This window comes from Telopea speciosissima, chromosome 7 (assembly GCF_018873765.1).
Source record: "Telopea speciosissima isolate NSW1024214 ecotype Mountain lineage chromosome 7, Tspe_v1, whole genome shotgun sequence".
Classification (NCBI taxonomy): domain Eukaryota; kingdom Viridiplantae; phylum Streptophyta; class Magnoliopsida; order Proteales; family Proteaceae; genus Telopea; species Telopea speciosissima.
Window position 1 is genome coordinate 66659224 of NC_057922.1, and position 12863 is coordinate 66672086.

A 12863-nucleotide genomic window follows, 5' to 3' on the forward strand; every position below is an offset into this window, starting at 1 on the left:
AGTCTGACCCAATATTTTTCTGGTCCTAACCCTTGTATTTGTGTGTGTGTCCAATTTATGCGTGGTAATATGTATCTAAACTCATTAATAGTGCGTGAGTAAAATATGAAAGCTACTGAAACTGATTAATAGGGAGCAGGGATCTTAAGACAAATTATACTGTGATCAACCTGGAAATTTTTGCTGCCATGGTAGTGAGTTAATGTTAGATAATGTTTGTTTAGGGATCAAGTGGTATACTACTATCATCATCAACTGGTCAGGCAGCTGATCCTTCAAAATCCATAGATAATATTGCCTTTGAGCAGGAAGTGGCAAAACTGATGGAATCCAATGTCACCATAGCCATGCAATATCTTCAGAGCAAAGGACTCTGTCTCATGCCGATTGCTCTTGCAACTGCCATCTCTGGGAGCAAGCCATCGCTGAGCCGTATCTTTGGTGAGATGAAGAAACCCAGTTTTGTTCCTCATAACAACAGCTCACTTGATACTGGGGTTGGGCAAATGTCCTCTGGTGGTGAGGTTTTGACCAAGGATAATGCAGTGGGGATCTACAATAAACAAGGCATCACAACCAATGGTTGCATTGTTGTCAATCAAGAAGAGATGAACACTTCATGCAATACTAGAGAACTGAAACCTGAGGCATAGCTGGGACATCCTCTCTCTCTCTCGCAACCCCCACATTTTTGTTGAGATTATTAGTCTAAACATTCTGAATTGTTTTTTTGGGTGGTTATTTCTCGAGTATACGGTGAGGTAAGTAGGTACAGAGTACAGAGATTAGTATATATCAATAAATACTTTGTGACTTTCTTGTCATGTCTGTATGACTCTCTAATTGCCTGTGATGTAATGAAATAGTTTGCTCAGCTTAACCCTTTTATTTTATTGCATGAGTGCTGACTCTGAAGGCATATTCGACCTGATATATAACTTGGATATCTATTAAGGGCAAGAATTTGCTGTCTGGTCGTGTGGGCCCTGTACTAGCATGGGGGCAAATGAGAGCATACACAAGGGCATCAATATGGATGGGATTTTTTATTTTACAGGGGGTGGGGCGATAAATTTGCGATCTCTTGTGTCTGGGCACAGGTGTCACGCAACCACGCAGCGTTGTTTTTCCCATATAATTAAAGGCAATAACAAGTTTAATAGGCAAATTCTAGAGTAGTTCTATAAGAGGAAAAGGGTCTACATGTCTATGTGCCCAGGCAGAGGAGTATGTGAAATTACTGCTCTGTCCTCATGAAATTAAAAATCTCATCTATATTGATGTTCCATACATGTGCTCTCATTGGCCCGCATAAGCCACGTAACCTGGCAATGATTTCTTGCCATTCCCATTGTTAGATAGGTTTAAAATGCAATGGAAATAAAAGTGGGGAAAAATGTATTCTATCAATCTATACTTAGTTACCAACTCTTCTCTCTCATTAAATATAGAGGCCCTTTCTCCTCATAAAAATACCCTTTCACTGTCCACTATTTTTTTTTTATAATAAAAGATAAAATAAAGGATCTGAATAAAGATAAAATATAATCACTGGGTCATAAGAAGTCCTGACTCCTGAGAGAGAGATTCTAGGAAACAGAAGAATGGGTTGTCATAGATCATAGTGTGGATAGAAAGGGTGAGAGATTGGTTGGAGGAAATAAAGGATCTTAATCTAAGAGCAAAGTTTGGTTTGCTTTGTTTTTTAGTTTTTAGTTTTTTCAAAATTCAAATTGTCGTTCAAATTTCAAAAATACGAGGCCGCATACATGAAATCCATTTGAACCGCAGGCATAGGATCTAAATCCTTTTTTTTTTTTCTTTCTCAAGATAAGCTTTGCTTTTGAAACTTCCAGTAAATTTTTTGTTTTGGTAGAAGAAACTTCCAGTAATTTGGTAAACAGGAAATTGGTTATAACAGACATAAATTAAATTATCAGATTTGAATTTTGAACGGTATTTTTAAAGAGCTCAATGCCCAACCATTGGATGGGCATCTGTGCTGCTTTAGCGACCTGAGAGCTACCGGCTACGCACAGCACGATATGGCCTTGGAGGATCCAAATATGGGACGACTCTTTAGCTTTCTTGAAATTGAAACTACGGGTTTTCTGTTATAAGGATTTCGATTTCCTTCCTTTCTCAAAAGGGTTTTATAAGTGGAGAAGGTGAGGAACCAAGGAAGCACTACTGAAACGTGAAACCAACCAGAAGGTAAAAGAGATCGGAAGCAGTGGAGCGTCATTAATGGCGGATGTTGTATGTGTTGATGATTTTTATTTCTCAGCACTCGCAAATGAAGAAGAAGAAGAGATCTCTCCAATCTCTGACTTGAAATATGCACAAAGGTTACAGTATCAAGAGGCGTTGATGTCGTCGTTGGTCTCTTCCAACCTCTTGAAATCATCGCCATCATCTTCCAACATTGGAGTTGTTCGGATAAACCAATTTCAGCAGATTAAGAAAGAAATCGGTCAATCTTCTCAGAGCTTCTGTGAGATATGCATGGAGACAAAACCGGTGGAAGAGATGTGTTCAGGAACATGACTACCTGCCGCCACTCCTACTGTCGAGACTGTATCGGCAAACATGTGGCTTCAAAGATTCAAGAAAACGCAAAACTGGTGAAGTGCCCCGATCTCAATTGTAAAACAGTGTTGGAGCCACACCACTGTCGCTCCGTCGTCCCTGATGAAGTCCTCGTTCGCTGGTCGACCACCTTGTGCGATTCTCTCATACTTGGCTCTTCCAGGTTCTATTGTCCTTTTAAGGACTGTTCAGGAGTGATGCAAGTGGATAACGAAGGAGAAGTTATTAGGGCATCCGAATGCCCCTATTGCCGTAGATTGTTCTGCGCTCACTGCAAGGTTCCATGGCACTCTGAAATCTCTTGCGAGGAGTTCCAGAGGTTGGACAAAAACGACACTACCAGACAAGATTTAATGGCTGTTGAACTCGCTAAGAAGCTCAGGTGGAAGAGATGTCCACAGTGCAGCTTCTTTGTTGAGAAGAGAGATGGTTGTCTTCATATTACTTGCAGGTCTCTCTGTCACGCATCCCCTTAATTACTAGGGTTATATACAAACTAATTATTTATGTTGCTCAAATCACCTCCTCATTGCTCATTCCCCTGTTTTTTTTTTTGTGTGTTAATTTTACTTGCAGGTGTGGGTTTGAATTCTGTTATCGATGCGGATCGACATGGACTGAAACTCATGGTAGTTGCGAAGAGAGTGAAGTCTGAAGGCATCAATCAAGGTAATCGGGTGTTGGTGTTGGTGGGTCATTAGAAGGCGATTGATCAACTCTCTTGGTCTGTGTTGATGTTTTAGGGAGATAAATCCTTGATATATCATCACTATAATAATTGTCCATATTATGCTACCCTTAATGGAGCTTAAGACTGATTCCACCCAAATGTCGATCGTATTGAATAGTTGAAATTGATTTTAATTCTACTCAAATTTTGTGCATGTTGATAGTTATGAGTTAGAGTTCTAACACTAGAACAGATCTCATAGTTCATTCATAACTGCTGTTGGAATACATTTGGGTTATGGCGGCTTGAAATACTGTGGAAAGTTTTTTTTTTGGGGGGGGGGGGCATAAATGGGACAAATTCTGTTTGTGCTTTCTGTGTGAAAAGTGGAGAAGACCCACTATCTAGTCTTTTTAACCTTTTGTAATGTAATGTGTCAAGTCTTCTTATATTCAGAAAAAGTTGTCTGAGATTTTGGGTGTCAGTGCAACGGAGATGTAATTCTCTGGAGCCATAAAACTTTGGTCACCATTGGGTACTTGCTGAATGAGGTGGATCAATTTGAAATTTCGAACATCCATCCAAAACCCTAAAACTAAAATACAGGAATGGAGAGGAAGATATGGGAAGAGCACTCACCTATGGAGGGAGCAAGAATCAAGGTTAGGTGATCTCTTTCGTTCTCCTTTTTTTCCTTCTCTTCCTTACTTTTCTTCTTCCCCTTCTTTTCTTTTGGCATGGCCTTCAAGAGGGGAGGAAGAGAGTAGTGCACAAGAGGTGAGGACAGAAAGGGCTTTCCCTTTCCCCCTTCCCCCTTCTCTTCTTCTTCCCCTCCGCCCGTTTTTGACTTGGTGGAGAAATGAAATGGGCTAAGGGAATCCAGTGCCTTATATAAATTTAAGTGGCCTTAGGGCCCATTTGGTTGACAGCCCAACTCTAAGGCTGCGTTTGGTAACGGTCCGAATAAAAGACAGTTCTTTTGTTCAAAAAGAACAAAAAATATGAAAAAGTGTTTGGCTTATCGGTTCGTTTTTTATTCTTTAAAGACCGAACCGGGCATTTTTGAAGTAAAAGAACGTTCTTCTGCATCGCCTTGGAGACATCCGCAAAGAACAAAGAACAAATCGAGAAGGCTATCGAGCAAAACCCGTGACTTCACAATCGAAAGAAACGCAATCGCGAGAAGAGGAGGGGAAGGAAGAGAAGGGAAACGCTCGAACCACCCGCAGTACAATGGTTTTCTCTCTCGCTCTCTCCTTCACGCTCTCTCTTCCTTTCTCTGTGTATCTTCCTCTCTCATCCTCTCTTTCTCTCTCTCGTCTCGCTCGCTCTCTCCCTGCCTCACGCTCTATCTCGCTATCTCTGTCTCTCTTTGCTCGTTCTTTCCCTCACGCTCTCTCTGTCTCTCTCTCTCTGTCAATCGTTGTTAGATTGTGATTTTGACGAGGACTGAATTTTTTCCTCCCATTTGTGTCTCGGGAATCTCGGTTTTGGATCTACAATCGTAAAATTAGAAGTAATCGCCGAAAGGTATGATTTTGGATCTGTTGAAATATTTGATTTTTAGGTCCGGATGGATGTTAGGGATTTTGGGGATTTTGGGGATGCTGGTTTGTGAAGGTAGTAGATCTGTAGTTCTCTGATCTGTCTTCGTAATGGCTGTTTTATGCTAAGTTAATGTTTATGTTGGCTTTGAATGGCTAGTTGGGCATTAGAGGAGGGAAGCGGAGGACTGAACATACCTGATTTTCCCAGAATCCCAGCTTTGAGAACCCCCAAAGACACTATCACAATGACATGATCCGCCACCATTTTTGAACCATCATCGAAACAGAGCTTCACGGCCTCCTCGCTCGCGCAACCCCATTACTCTCCATGTTGCAATGAGCACAGAAATTTTATCATTCTTATGCTCAACTGTCTTAAGACTCTCTCACATAGACTGATTAAAAGATATTTGCGGTTACATTGATGGCCTTGGAGATGCGGTTGAGCGGGCCTTGTGAAGGTCTTGGTGTCTCAAATTACAACGCTAATTTTCTCATTTTCAAGAACATGGTGTTTATGATTTTTGTGTGGAAAAAAGTTACAAGGGAAACAAATAAGATGATCTTTGGATTACAATGATTTAATTTTGTGAATTCTCTTTAGAACATCTAATCATTTTTTAGGGATTCCAAAGTTGAGCACCACACTGAGGACACTGACACCTCTATTGTTTCCTTGAGAAAACTTGTATAAAACTCTTTAGTCCCAAATTAACATCTTATATGTAAGTGAATTTTGTCGGTAGGTCTAGGTTCCTCTAAACGCCTCTGTGATGCTTATGAGAAGCTTAAGAAGAGAGGTATTCCACTGCTTCCAACCAGGTAAATTACACTGATATACGAGCTCCGGAGGAAAAAGGTGTGAAAGCCACCTGTGATGAGTGGGATCACTCTAATTGCGTATTCTCCTATTACCTAAGGTGGGATTCCTATACATTCGATGTACGTAGAAACATTTTGCTAAAAATATAAGCTTGAACTCAAAATTCAACTTAGGATGCAAAGGAGAACCTAGATGACTACTTTTTCAAGCATTTTCAACTTTAGTTTCAAGTTGAGGATTTGTCCAAGAATTCAATGAGACTTTAGTGTTGCATTAATCGTATTGTTACTCTCTTTTGTTTTCTAGTTTACTTTTATTTGGTATTTTTGTACCCAAGTACCTATGACTATTCCTTACCCAAGACCACATCAAGCATTTCTTGTAGTGCTTCCTTCTCAAGGTTTACAAAATTGGCTGACTTTTATTTTGACCTTGTTTTTATTTCACTTATTCTTTGCCTAGAGAAATTTCATCAGTTTGTCATTGTGATAAGCACTTATTTTGTATCGCTTCAATTGAGAAATAAATAACTTTTGTAGTTCTATACTTTTGAGTCCAAAAGGATTGCTTCGTGGTTGCTTTAACTCGCACCCACCGCACACCCTTCTTCTTCCTTCTCCTTTCTATTTATTTACTATTTTCTTTTAATGTATCTATACATTAATGGCTGTCTTTTCGAACTTGTAGGTGCTCTTACAGGAAAGTACACACTAGAGAATCCACCCTCTGGTCCCCGAGGCCGGATATACACTCCTGAGTTCCTCACGAAGGTAATAAAACAACACATTCTAATTTAACATAATCCACTAGGAATAAGATTCATAAGTAAGCTAGCCCTAAAGAGTGTATTTGAATTGCACATATTTAAATATCTGTAGAGGAAATTGAATATTTAAGTTTTATTTTTTGGAAGGTTGATATGAATTCATTAAAATGTATGTCTTCCGAAGTGGTTTTAAATAGAAAACTGGTGTAGAATAGCATAATTTCTTGTAGTGTTCTCTTTTACAGAGTCTCTGGTTTGCATATCTGTGACTGTTTTTTTAAGCTCTTAAACACATATTTCCAATTTCTTTCCCCTCTTTAATTGCATTTAATATATCTTTTTTCCCCCCTTGGGTAATTGGGATAGATTTGTCTTTAACAACTCATGACAAGAGAACGGACTATTGCGATGATTGTGGAAGATAAGGACCATACCTTGGGATTACTTATTATTTTTAGAAGATAAAATGCAATCGTTGTTGTTTTTAGCCGTTCAAGACTTCTAGTTTGAAAAAGGAGATTTCTTATTATATTTGGGTGTTAGCACTATGTCAAAAAAGGAGTGAGATCTTGGAAATCCCTTTTTATAGGCAAGTTGAATAAAAAAAAGTTTATGTTTTGACTCTCTGGTTGATAAGGTGAGGAAAAGAATTCAAAGTTGGAAAATTTTTCCTTATCCCTATTTGTACAACCAAGGGAGATAGATAAGCTGAATAAAAAATTCTGGTAGGGAGAAGCTGAAGGTGATTCTAACCCAACACGCAGAATTTATAAGACTCAAAACCAGAAGGTTAAACACCAAAAGTAAGCCCCAATCTAGATCACATGTAGCTAACTAATAGTACCTCGGTCCCTCAAAGTAGGATGAAGATCCAACAGCTTGGTTTTCAAGTGATTAGCAAGAGAATGAAACTAGAGAGTACATTTTTACGTCAATTTAGGTCACATATGTATACATTTAAGTCAATTTTTATGTACATTTCAAGGTATTTTTTTTCAAGTTTTTAACCAACCAAGTTGTGGACAGTATGCAACTTCTCCATGTGGTTTCATAGTGTAGTCATGATGAAACTTTTTTCAAAGATTCTGTAGCATAACAACTGGTTTGATTTTAGTCCATGGGTTCTCAATTTGTCATTACTAGCAATGTTGAAACTTCAATTGCATTGTTGGGCCTCAAAGAAGGTTATGGATTTTGTAATTTCTTTTCTTAACTAATCTTCTTTTAATTTGATTTCCACAAGAAAAAATGTGGCCGTCTTTTTGCCTGGATTGAAGCCAGCGATGGCAATTGATAGAAGGGTTGGAGGGTCAGGTTTTCAAATGGAGCCCCTGTTTTACATTGAAAGGAAGGGAATTATGAAATAGATAGAACTAATGTATGTGTTATTATTCGGATATTATGGCTACTTCATCAAGGTCAAAAGGAAAATCAAAAGTTGGTCCCGTATCTTGGTCCACTACGAGGTTGCCTTACTAGTTCGGTTGATGGTAGATAATGTAAGGGTGGCAACAAGAGTGGGGCAACCTTCAAAGAAGAATGGGTGGGATGATATTCGACCCGGTTGGAAACCACTCTTGGTAGGGTGTTCGATAGGGAATGATAAGGAACAAGTTCAACAAGATGAGGATAGATTATGGAAGTTTCAAGTCATTACTTCAAACTACAGGATTTGGATGGAACTCAATCACCTGCGATAGCCATCGTTGACGATGACAGTGTTTGGGATAAAGCTATAGCGGTAAATACTATACTAATATCTTCTTTGGTTTGATCTAAATTATTATATTTAGTCTTATGTTGATTATGTAGTAAATATCTAATAATTTATTTGATATTGTATATAGGTAAATTCAGGATGGAAAAATTTAGGCATCAAGGTTTGGCACATTGGTCCGAACTCCAAATTATATTTGGAGATTCTTATGCCCGTGGAGATGGTCATTTGGATAACACGCAAGACCGGGTGACAATCGAGATTGATGATCTAGATGTTGATGATGAAATACCTACACCAACCCACACCACTTCAATGGGTCTAGATGACTTTGAAGTCAATGAGGTTGAGGAAGATACTACACCATAAACAAGATAGAACTCCAAGCTAAACGGAAGCGAAGTATGAGTGGTAGTGTGACAACCGCTTTGGGATATGTTGGGAAGTTATGTCGATAAAGATAGAGAAGGCAATCGCAAGTGCCGAGGCTATCAAGTTTCGGCCATGGCACTTCGTGACTCCTATCGATACTAGTGTTTTGGCATGTACACGTGTCCTTGATGAGATACCCGATATAAGTAAGGACATGTATCCGAAAGCCTTAAAACAAATTAGGAGTCAGGACCGTGGAGGAGTCATTCATTGGTTGTAGGCCCGACAGAGGATGTGGGTTGGAGGAGTTATAGGGTGATGTTATTTAAATCGTGTGGTTGTTTGAAACAATTTACTTATGTTATGTTTAATTTGGATGGTATGATGATACAATCTTGTATTTTTTAAATTTTGTGTGGTGGTCCGAAACAATTTAGGTTGTGTTATGTTTAATTTGGATGGTATGATGATACAATCTTGTATTTTTTTAGTTATGTTTGAAACAATTTACTTATCGTATTATATTAAAAGTTTATTACTTGTTGTGTATATTTAGCGGTCATGACAACAATATGCCCGAATGACTCTTCAAGTGATGAGGATGACTTGATAATGGTAGCCGCAACTTTAGTTGCCGCACAATCTCTATATACAAGAGAACCTTGTAGGGATGGTAGACATCCAGGATCAATTATGGTCCATGAAGTTTTGAGTGGTCATGCGGACCGTTGTTTTCGAAGTTTAGCATGGAAAGACATGTTTTCCAAAATCTATGTACACTCGATGATATCTAGAAAGTGGTTAAAAGACAATCGATATTTAAGGGTGGATGAACAAATAGCCATGTTTATGATGATAGTAGGAAGGGGTTTCTCTAATCGGGATATTCAAGAGGAGTTTCAACATTCCGAGAGACCATTAGCCGTACATTCAAGCGTGTTTTAATGGCTATGGGAAAATTGGCAAAAGAAATGATCACACCACCGGACATCCGAAAATTCAGTTAGACATGCAATCAAAACCAAAATACTATCCTTTCTTTAAGGTAATATACAATCAATACAAGTATGAAAATTCAATTATTTAAATTTTTCTTATTTTAGTATGACAAGTTTATTTTATGAAATCTGTTTTAGGATTGTATTGGAGCAATAGATGGTAGTCATATTAGTGCCATAGTGCCTCAACAAGATGCTACTCGCTACGTAAATCGAAAGGGCATTACCACACAAAACGTGATGTGTATATGTTCTTTTGATATGCGATTCACGTATGTTTATGCGGGTTGGGAGGGCAGCGCTAATGATTGTCGATATTTGAACGCAAGGAGAGATCCAACATTACGTTCCCACATCCACCGAAGGTAAAACCCATTTAATTCTACCGATATATGAAGTACTTATTGGTAAAGTTGAGTTTTTCCTTACAATGGTTTGTATGTGTAGGAAAATATTATGTTGTAGACTCGGGTATGCAAGTCAAGTTGGTTACTTAACTCCATTTCGAGGTGAGAGGTACCATATTCCGGACTACAAGGGAGTGGGAGAAACCCAAAGACTGCTAAAGAGCTGTTCAACTACGACATTCCTCACTTCGGAATGTAATTGAGCGTACATTTGGGGTTCAAAAATAGGTTTAGAATATTAAGACATATGACTAGTTACTCAATCGGAGATCGACTTACATTGTGATGGCCTCGTTGTGGGTTGCATAATTTTATTCGTGATTTAACAAGAGGCGCATAAAATATTTGTTGTTTAAGTGTCGATGACAAAGTAGTCATAGATCCACCGAATCCTCGTACACTTGCCTTATGATACATCTATGTCTACTCTCAATCGGAGAGAGAGTGCAAGAATCATGAATGGATTGGATAAACATTGCAAATGAATTGGCCATAAGTTGTAGGATGGCGCAACTTACATGAGTTTCTTTTGTATTTGTTTGACCAAACTAGATATTCAATCGAGAGACAATGCAAGAATGTGATTTGAATGAGTTTCTTTTGTATATGTTTGACCAAACTATGGCTTGTTTATGTAACTTCGTTGGATTTTATAGAGTGATAATTGCGGATGTGAATTTTTTCAATCGATAGAAGAAGGCATGACCTCATCTTCTAGCCAATGGACTAATGTATCGTGGTTTGTCCCTCGTGCTCACACACGTATCCGCTCCGTCTTCTTCGAAATTTCAAAGGTTATTGCAAGAGTGCAATTACATCCTCGGAGAATCATGCCAAGATGTTCAAAGACATCCTTAAAGGTCTTACCAAGTTAGACTTGAAGAAAGAAGAAAATTAAATCATGAGAGAGGTTGTCAAAGTTGTAATTTAATGACTTTAATTAACTATAAGTTGACATATTTTAATTATAGACATATTTTAAATTATGTTAAGTTTAGGAATTTATTAGATATTTTAATCTATGTTAAATAAGGAACTTATGAGACAATTTTAATTTATGTTTGTAGAGAAACATGTATTTTGAGGTAAGGATGGCATTATTATAATTAACATCAAAACTGTTTCAACAAATTTTACCAAACACCATTTCCGTTTCGAACAGCGTTCTTGAGAACGTTACAAATGGTTATTTTTGGTCTCGTAACGCCGTCCTGCATTTAAGAACGCAAAGAACGTTCTTAGTCAAGAACGGGCGTTCTTTGATCTGCGTACAAACGCAGCCTAAGTATAAAACACATTAGACCCTATATTAGGCAACGAGACCCACTAACCATCATCCAAGAAACATGGGGAGCTAGGGTCAAGGTTGACGATGCTCAAGGCACCAACACACTATCTAGATTCACGGGCCAAGTGGCCCCCATGAATTCCACTTCATTTGGAGCCTTACAGCTTAGCGGTTTTATGGGCGGTTTCATCAGCATCTGCAATCGCATGATAAACCACCCTTGCTGAAAAGGCTTTTCTCACATCAATTACTTCCGGGCCTTGGCTCACACTTCAAGGGCCTCAAAGGCTGTATGTATACATGACATTAAGGGTTAAATGCTCACCTTTGTGTGGCCACACCACCCATCTAGGCGAAATTCCCATCCACTTGATCAACAATTCCAACCTTGACTACTACGGCCCAAGGTCACTGATGCCTACAATTGCCATTACAGCAGCACCAACTATTAAACTTAAAATTAGTTTGGATTTTTGGGCGCGAGTATAACACTAGCAATTGAATCTGAGGCACAGCTGACTGGCCGGAAGCAGTCACCCAAGGGGAAATGAAGCTCTTAACTCTCAACTGTCAAGGAATTGGTCACCCCTCGATGAAGTGGGAAATTCGATAAGCTAGCATAGACCTGTTTTTTGCTTTTATCTGAGACGAAAAAACTCCAGTTCAAATCAACTGAATGTTTGCAGGTCTCTTTCTTTCAATCAGTTTGTTTGCTCCCTAGCCAATCTTGTGGCTGGCGGTATTTTACTTATGTGGTCTCAGTGTTCAATGCAATGTCTTATGGAGTAATGATAGGTGCATCCATGTTGAAGCCTTCTATTTTGAATCGAACATAGACGGTCTCTTTTGTTTATTGCTGGTGATTGGAATGCTTACCTTTTTTATGATGATAAGATAGAAGGAAGGAAGATTCGGCAATCCCAACTCAAACCTTTTAGGGAATTCATTAATCAAGCTTGCATTTCTGAAATCAAACAAATTGGATACCAGTACACATGGAATAACAAGCAATTCAGAGATAGAAGAATAGAAGCTAAACTTGACAGGTTTCTTTCTTGTTCTGAGTGGTTTAATCTTCATCAGAATGCTTCAATAATTACAAAACATGTTGCCTCTTCAGATCATAAGGCCATGATTCTTCTTACTAATCAAATTTCCAATTGGAAAGCCAGACCTTTCAAGTTTGAAGCTTTTTTGCTACAAGAACCAGGATTCCTTGAGGTTGTTTCTTCGACCTAGTCCTCCACTATAATTCGAGGTTCTTCATCCTTCAAAGTTTGCAACAAGCTCAAAAAGCAACAAAGCTCACTTAAATTTTGGAATAAGCATCATGTTGGGAATATCTTTCAAAGGATTGAATCAAAAAAAGAATTTCTCTCCTCCCTTTATGATATACAACCATCATTGAGAGATGACCAATGGTTTCTAGCAAAAAAACATCATATTGCTATTTTGCGAAGGTTAGCTCACCAAAAGGAATTATTATGGCAACAGAAGTCAAGGGCAAATTGATACATGGAAGGAGAATGAAATACCAAGTTCTTCCATCTCTCCACTCTCAAAAGAAGAGCTAGGAACAAGATTAGGTTCATTAATGCTAATGGGATCACCTTCTCAGAGGAGCAGGAGATGGACGAGTTCTCCTAGAATTGAAGATTCTTACTTTCTTCTAGTTCGTGGGAAGGT

General features: G+C 38.6%; 2 protein-coding genes across 6 annotated transcripts in view; both read left to right on the forward strand.

The window, feature by feature from the left end:
* Positions 1-12863, forward strand: part of LOC122668008 (transcription factor LRL1-like) — a 30945-nt gene that overhangs the window by 15081 nt on the left and 3001 nt on the right. For 4 of the 5 annotated variants that reach the window (XM_043864524.1, XM_043864528.1, XM_043864527.1 and 1 more), the window contains exons 8-9: positions 225-717; positions 4653-4681. In XM_043864524.1, the coding sequence (XP_043720459.1) occupies positions 225-653 (429 nt within the window). In that variant the 3' untranslated portion in view covers positions 654-717; positions 4653-4681. Of the gene's footprint in view, positions 1-224; positions 720-4652; positions 4682-12863 lie in introns of those variants that run through there. The other variant, XM_043864525.1, reaches the window with a different exon arrangement.
* Positions 2462-3253, forward strand: LOC122668010 (probable E3 ubiquitin-protein ligase RNF217). The gene is made up of 2 exons (XM_043864529.1): positions 2462-3040; positions 3166-3253. Exons 1-2 carry the CDS (start codon positions 2502-2504, stop codon positions 3242-3244), a joined length of 618 nt encoding a protein of 205 aa, XP_043720464.1. The 5' UTR covers positions 2462-2501; the 3' UTR covers positions 3245-3253.

Bases quoted from the DNA above. Each gene is read 5' to 3' on its own strand.
- LOC122668010 (XM_043864529.1), top strand. From the start codon at position 2,502: ATGCATGGAGACAAAACCGGTGGAAGAGATGTGTTCAGGAACATGACT. The intron at 3,041-3,165 runs GTCTCTCTGTCA...TTTTACTTGCAG, and splicing joins TGTCTTCATATTACTTGCAG to GTGTGGGTTTGAATTCTGTT.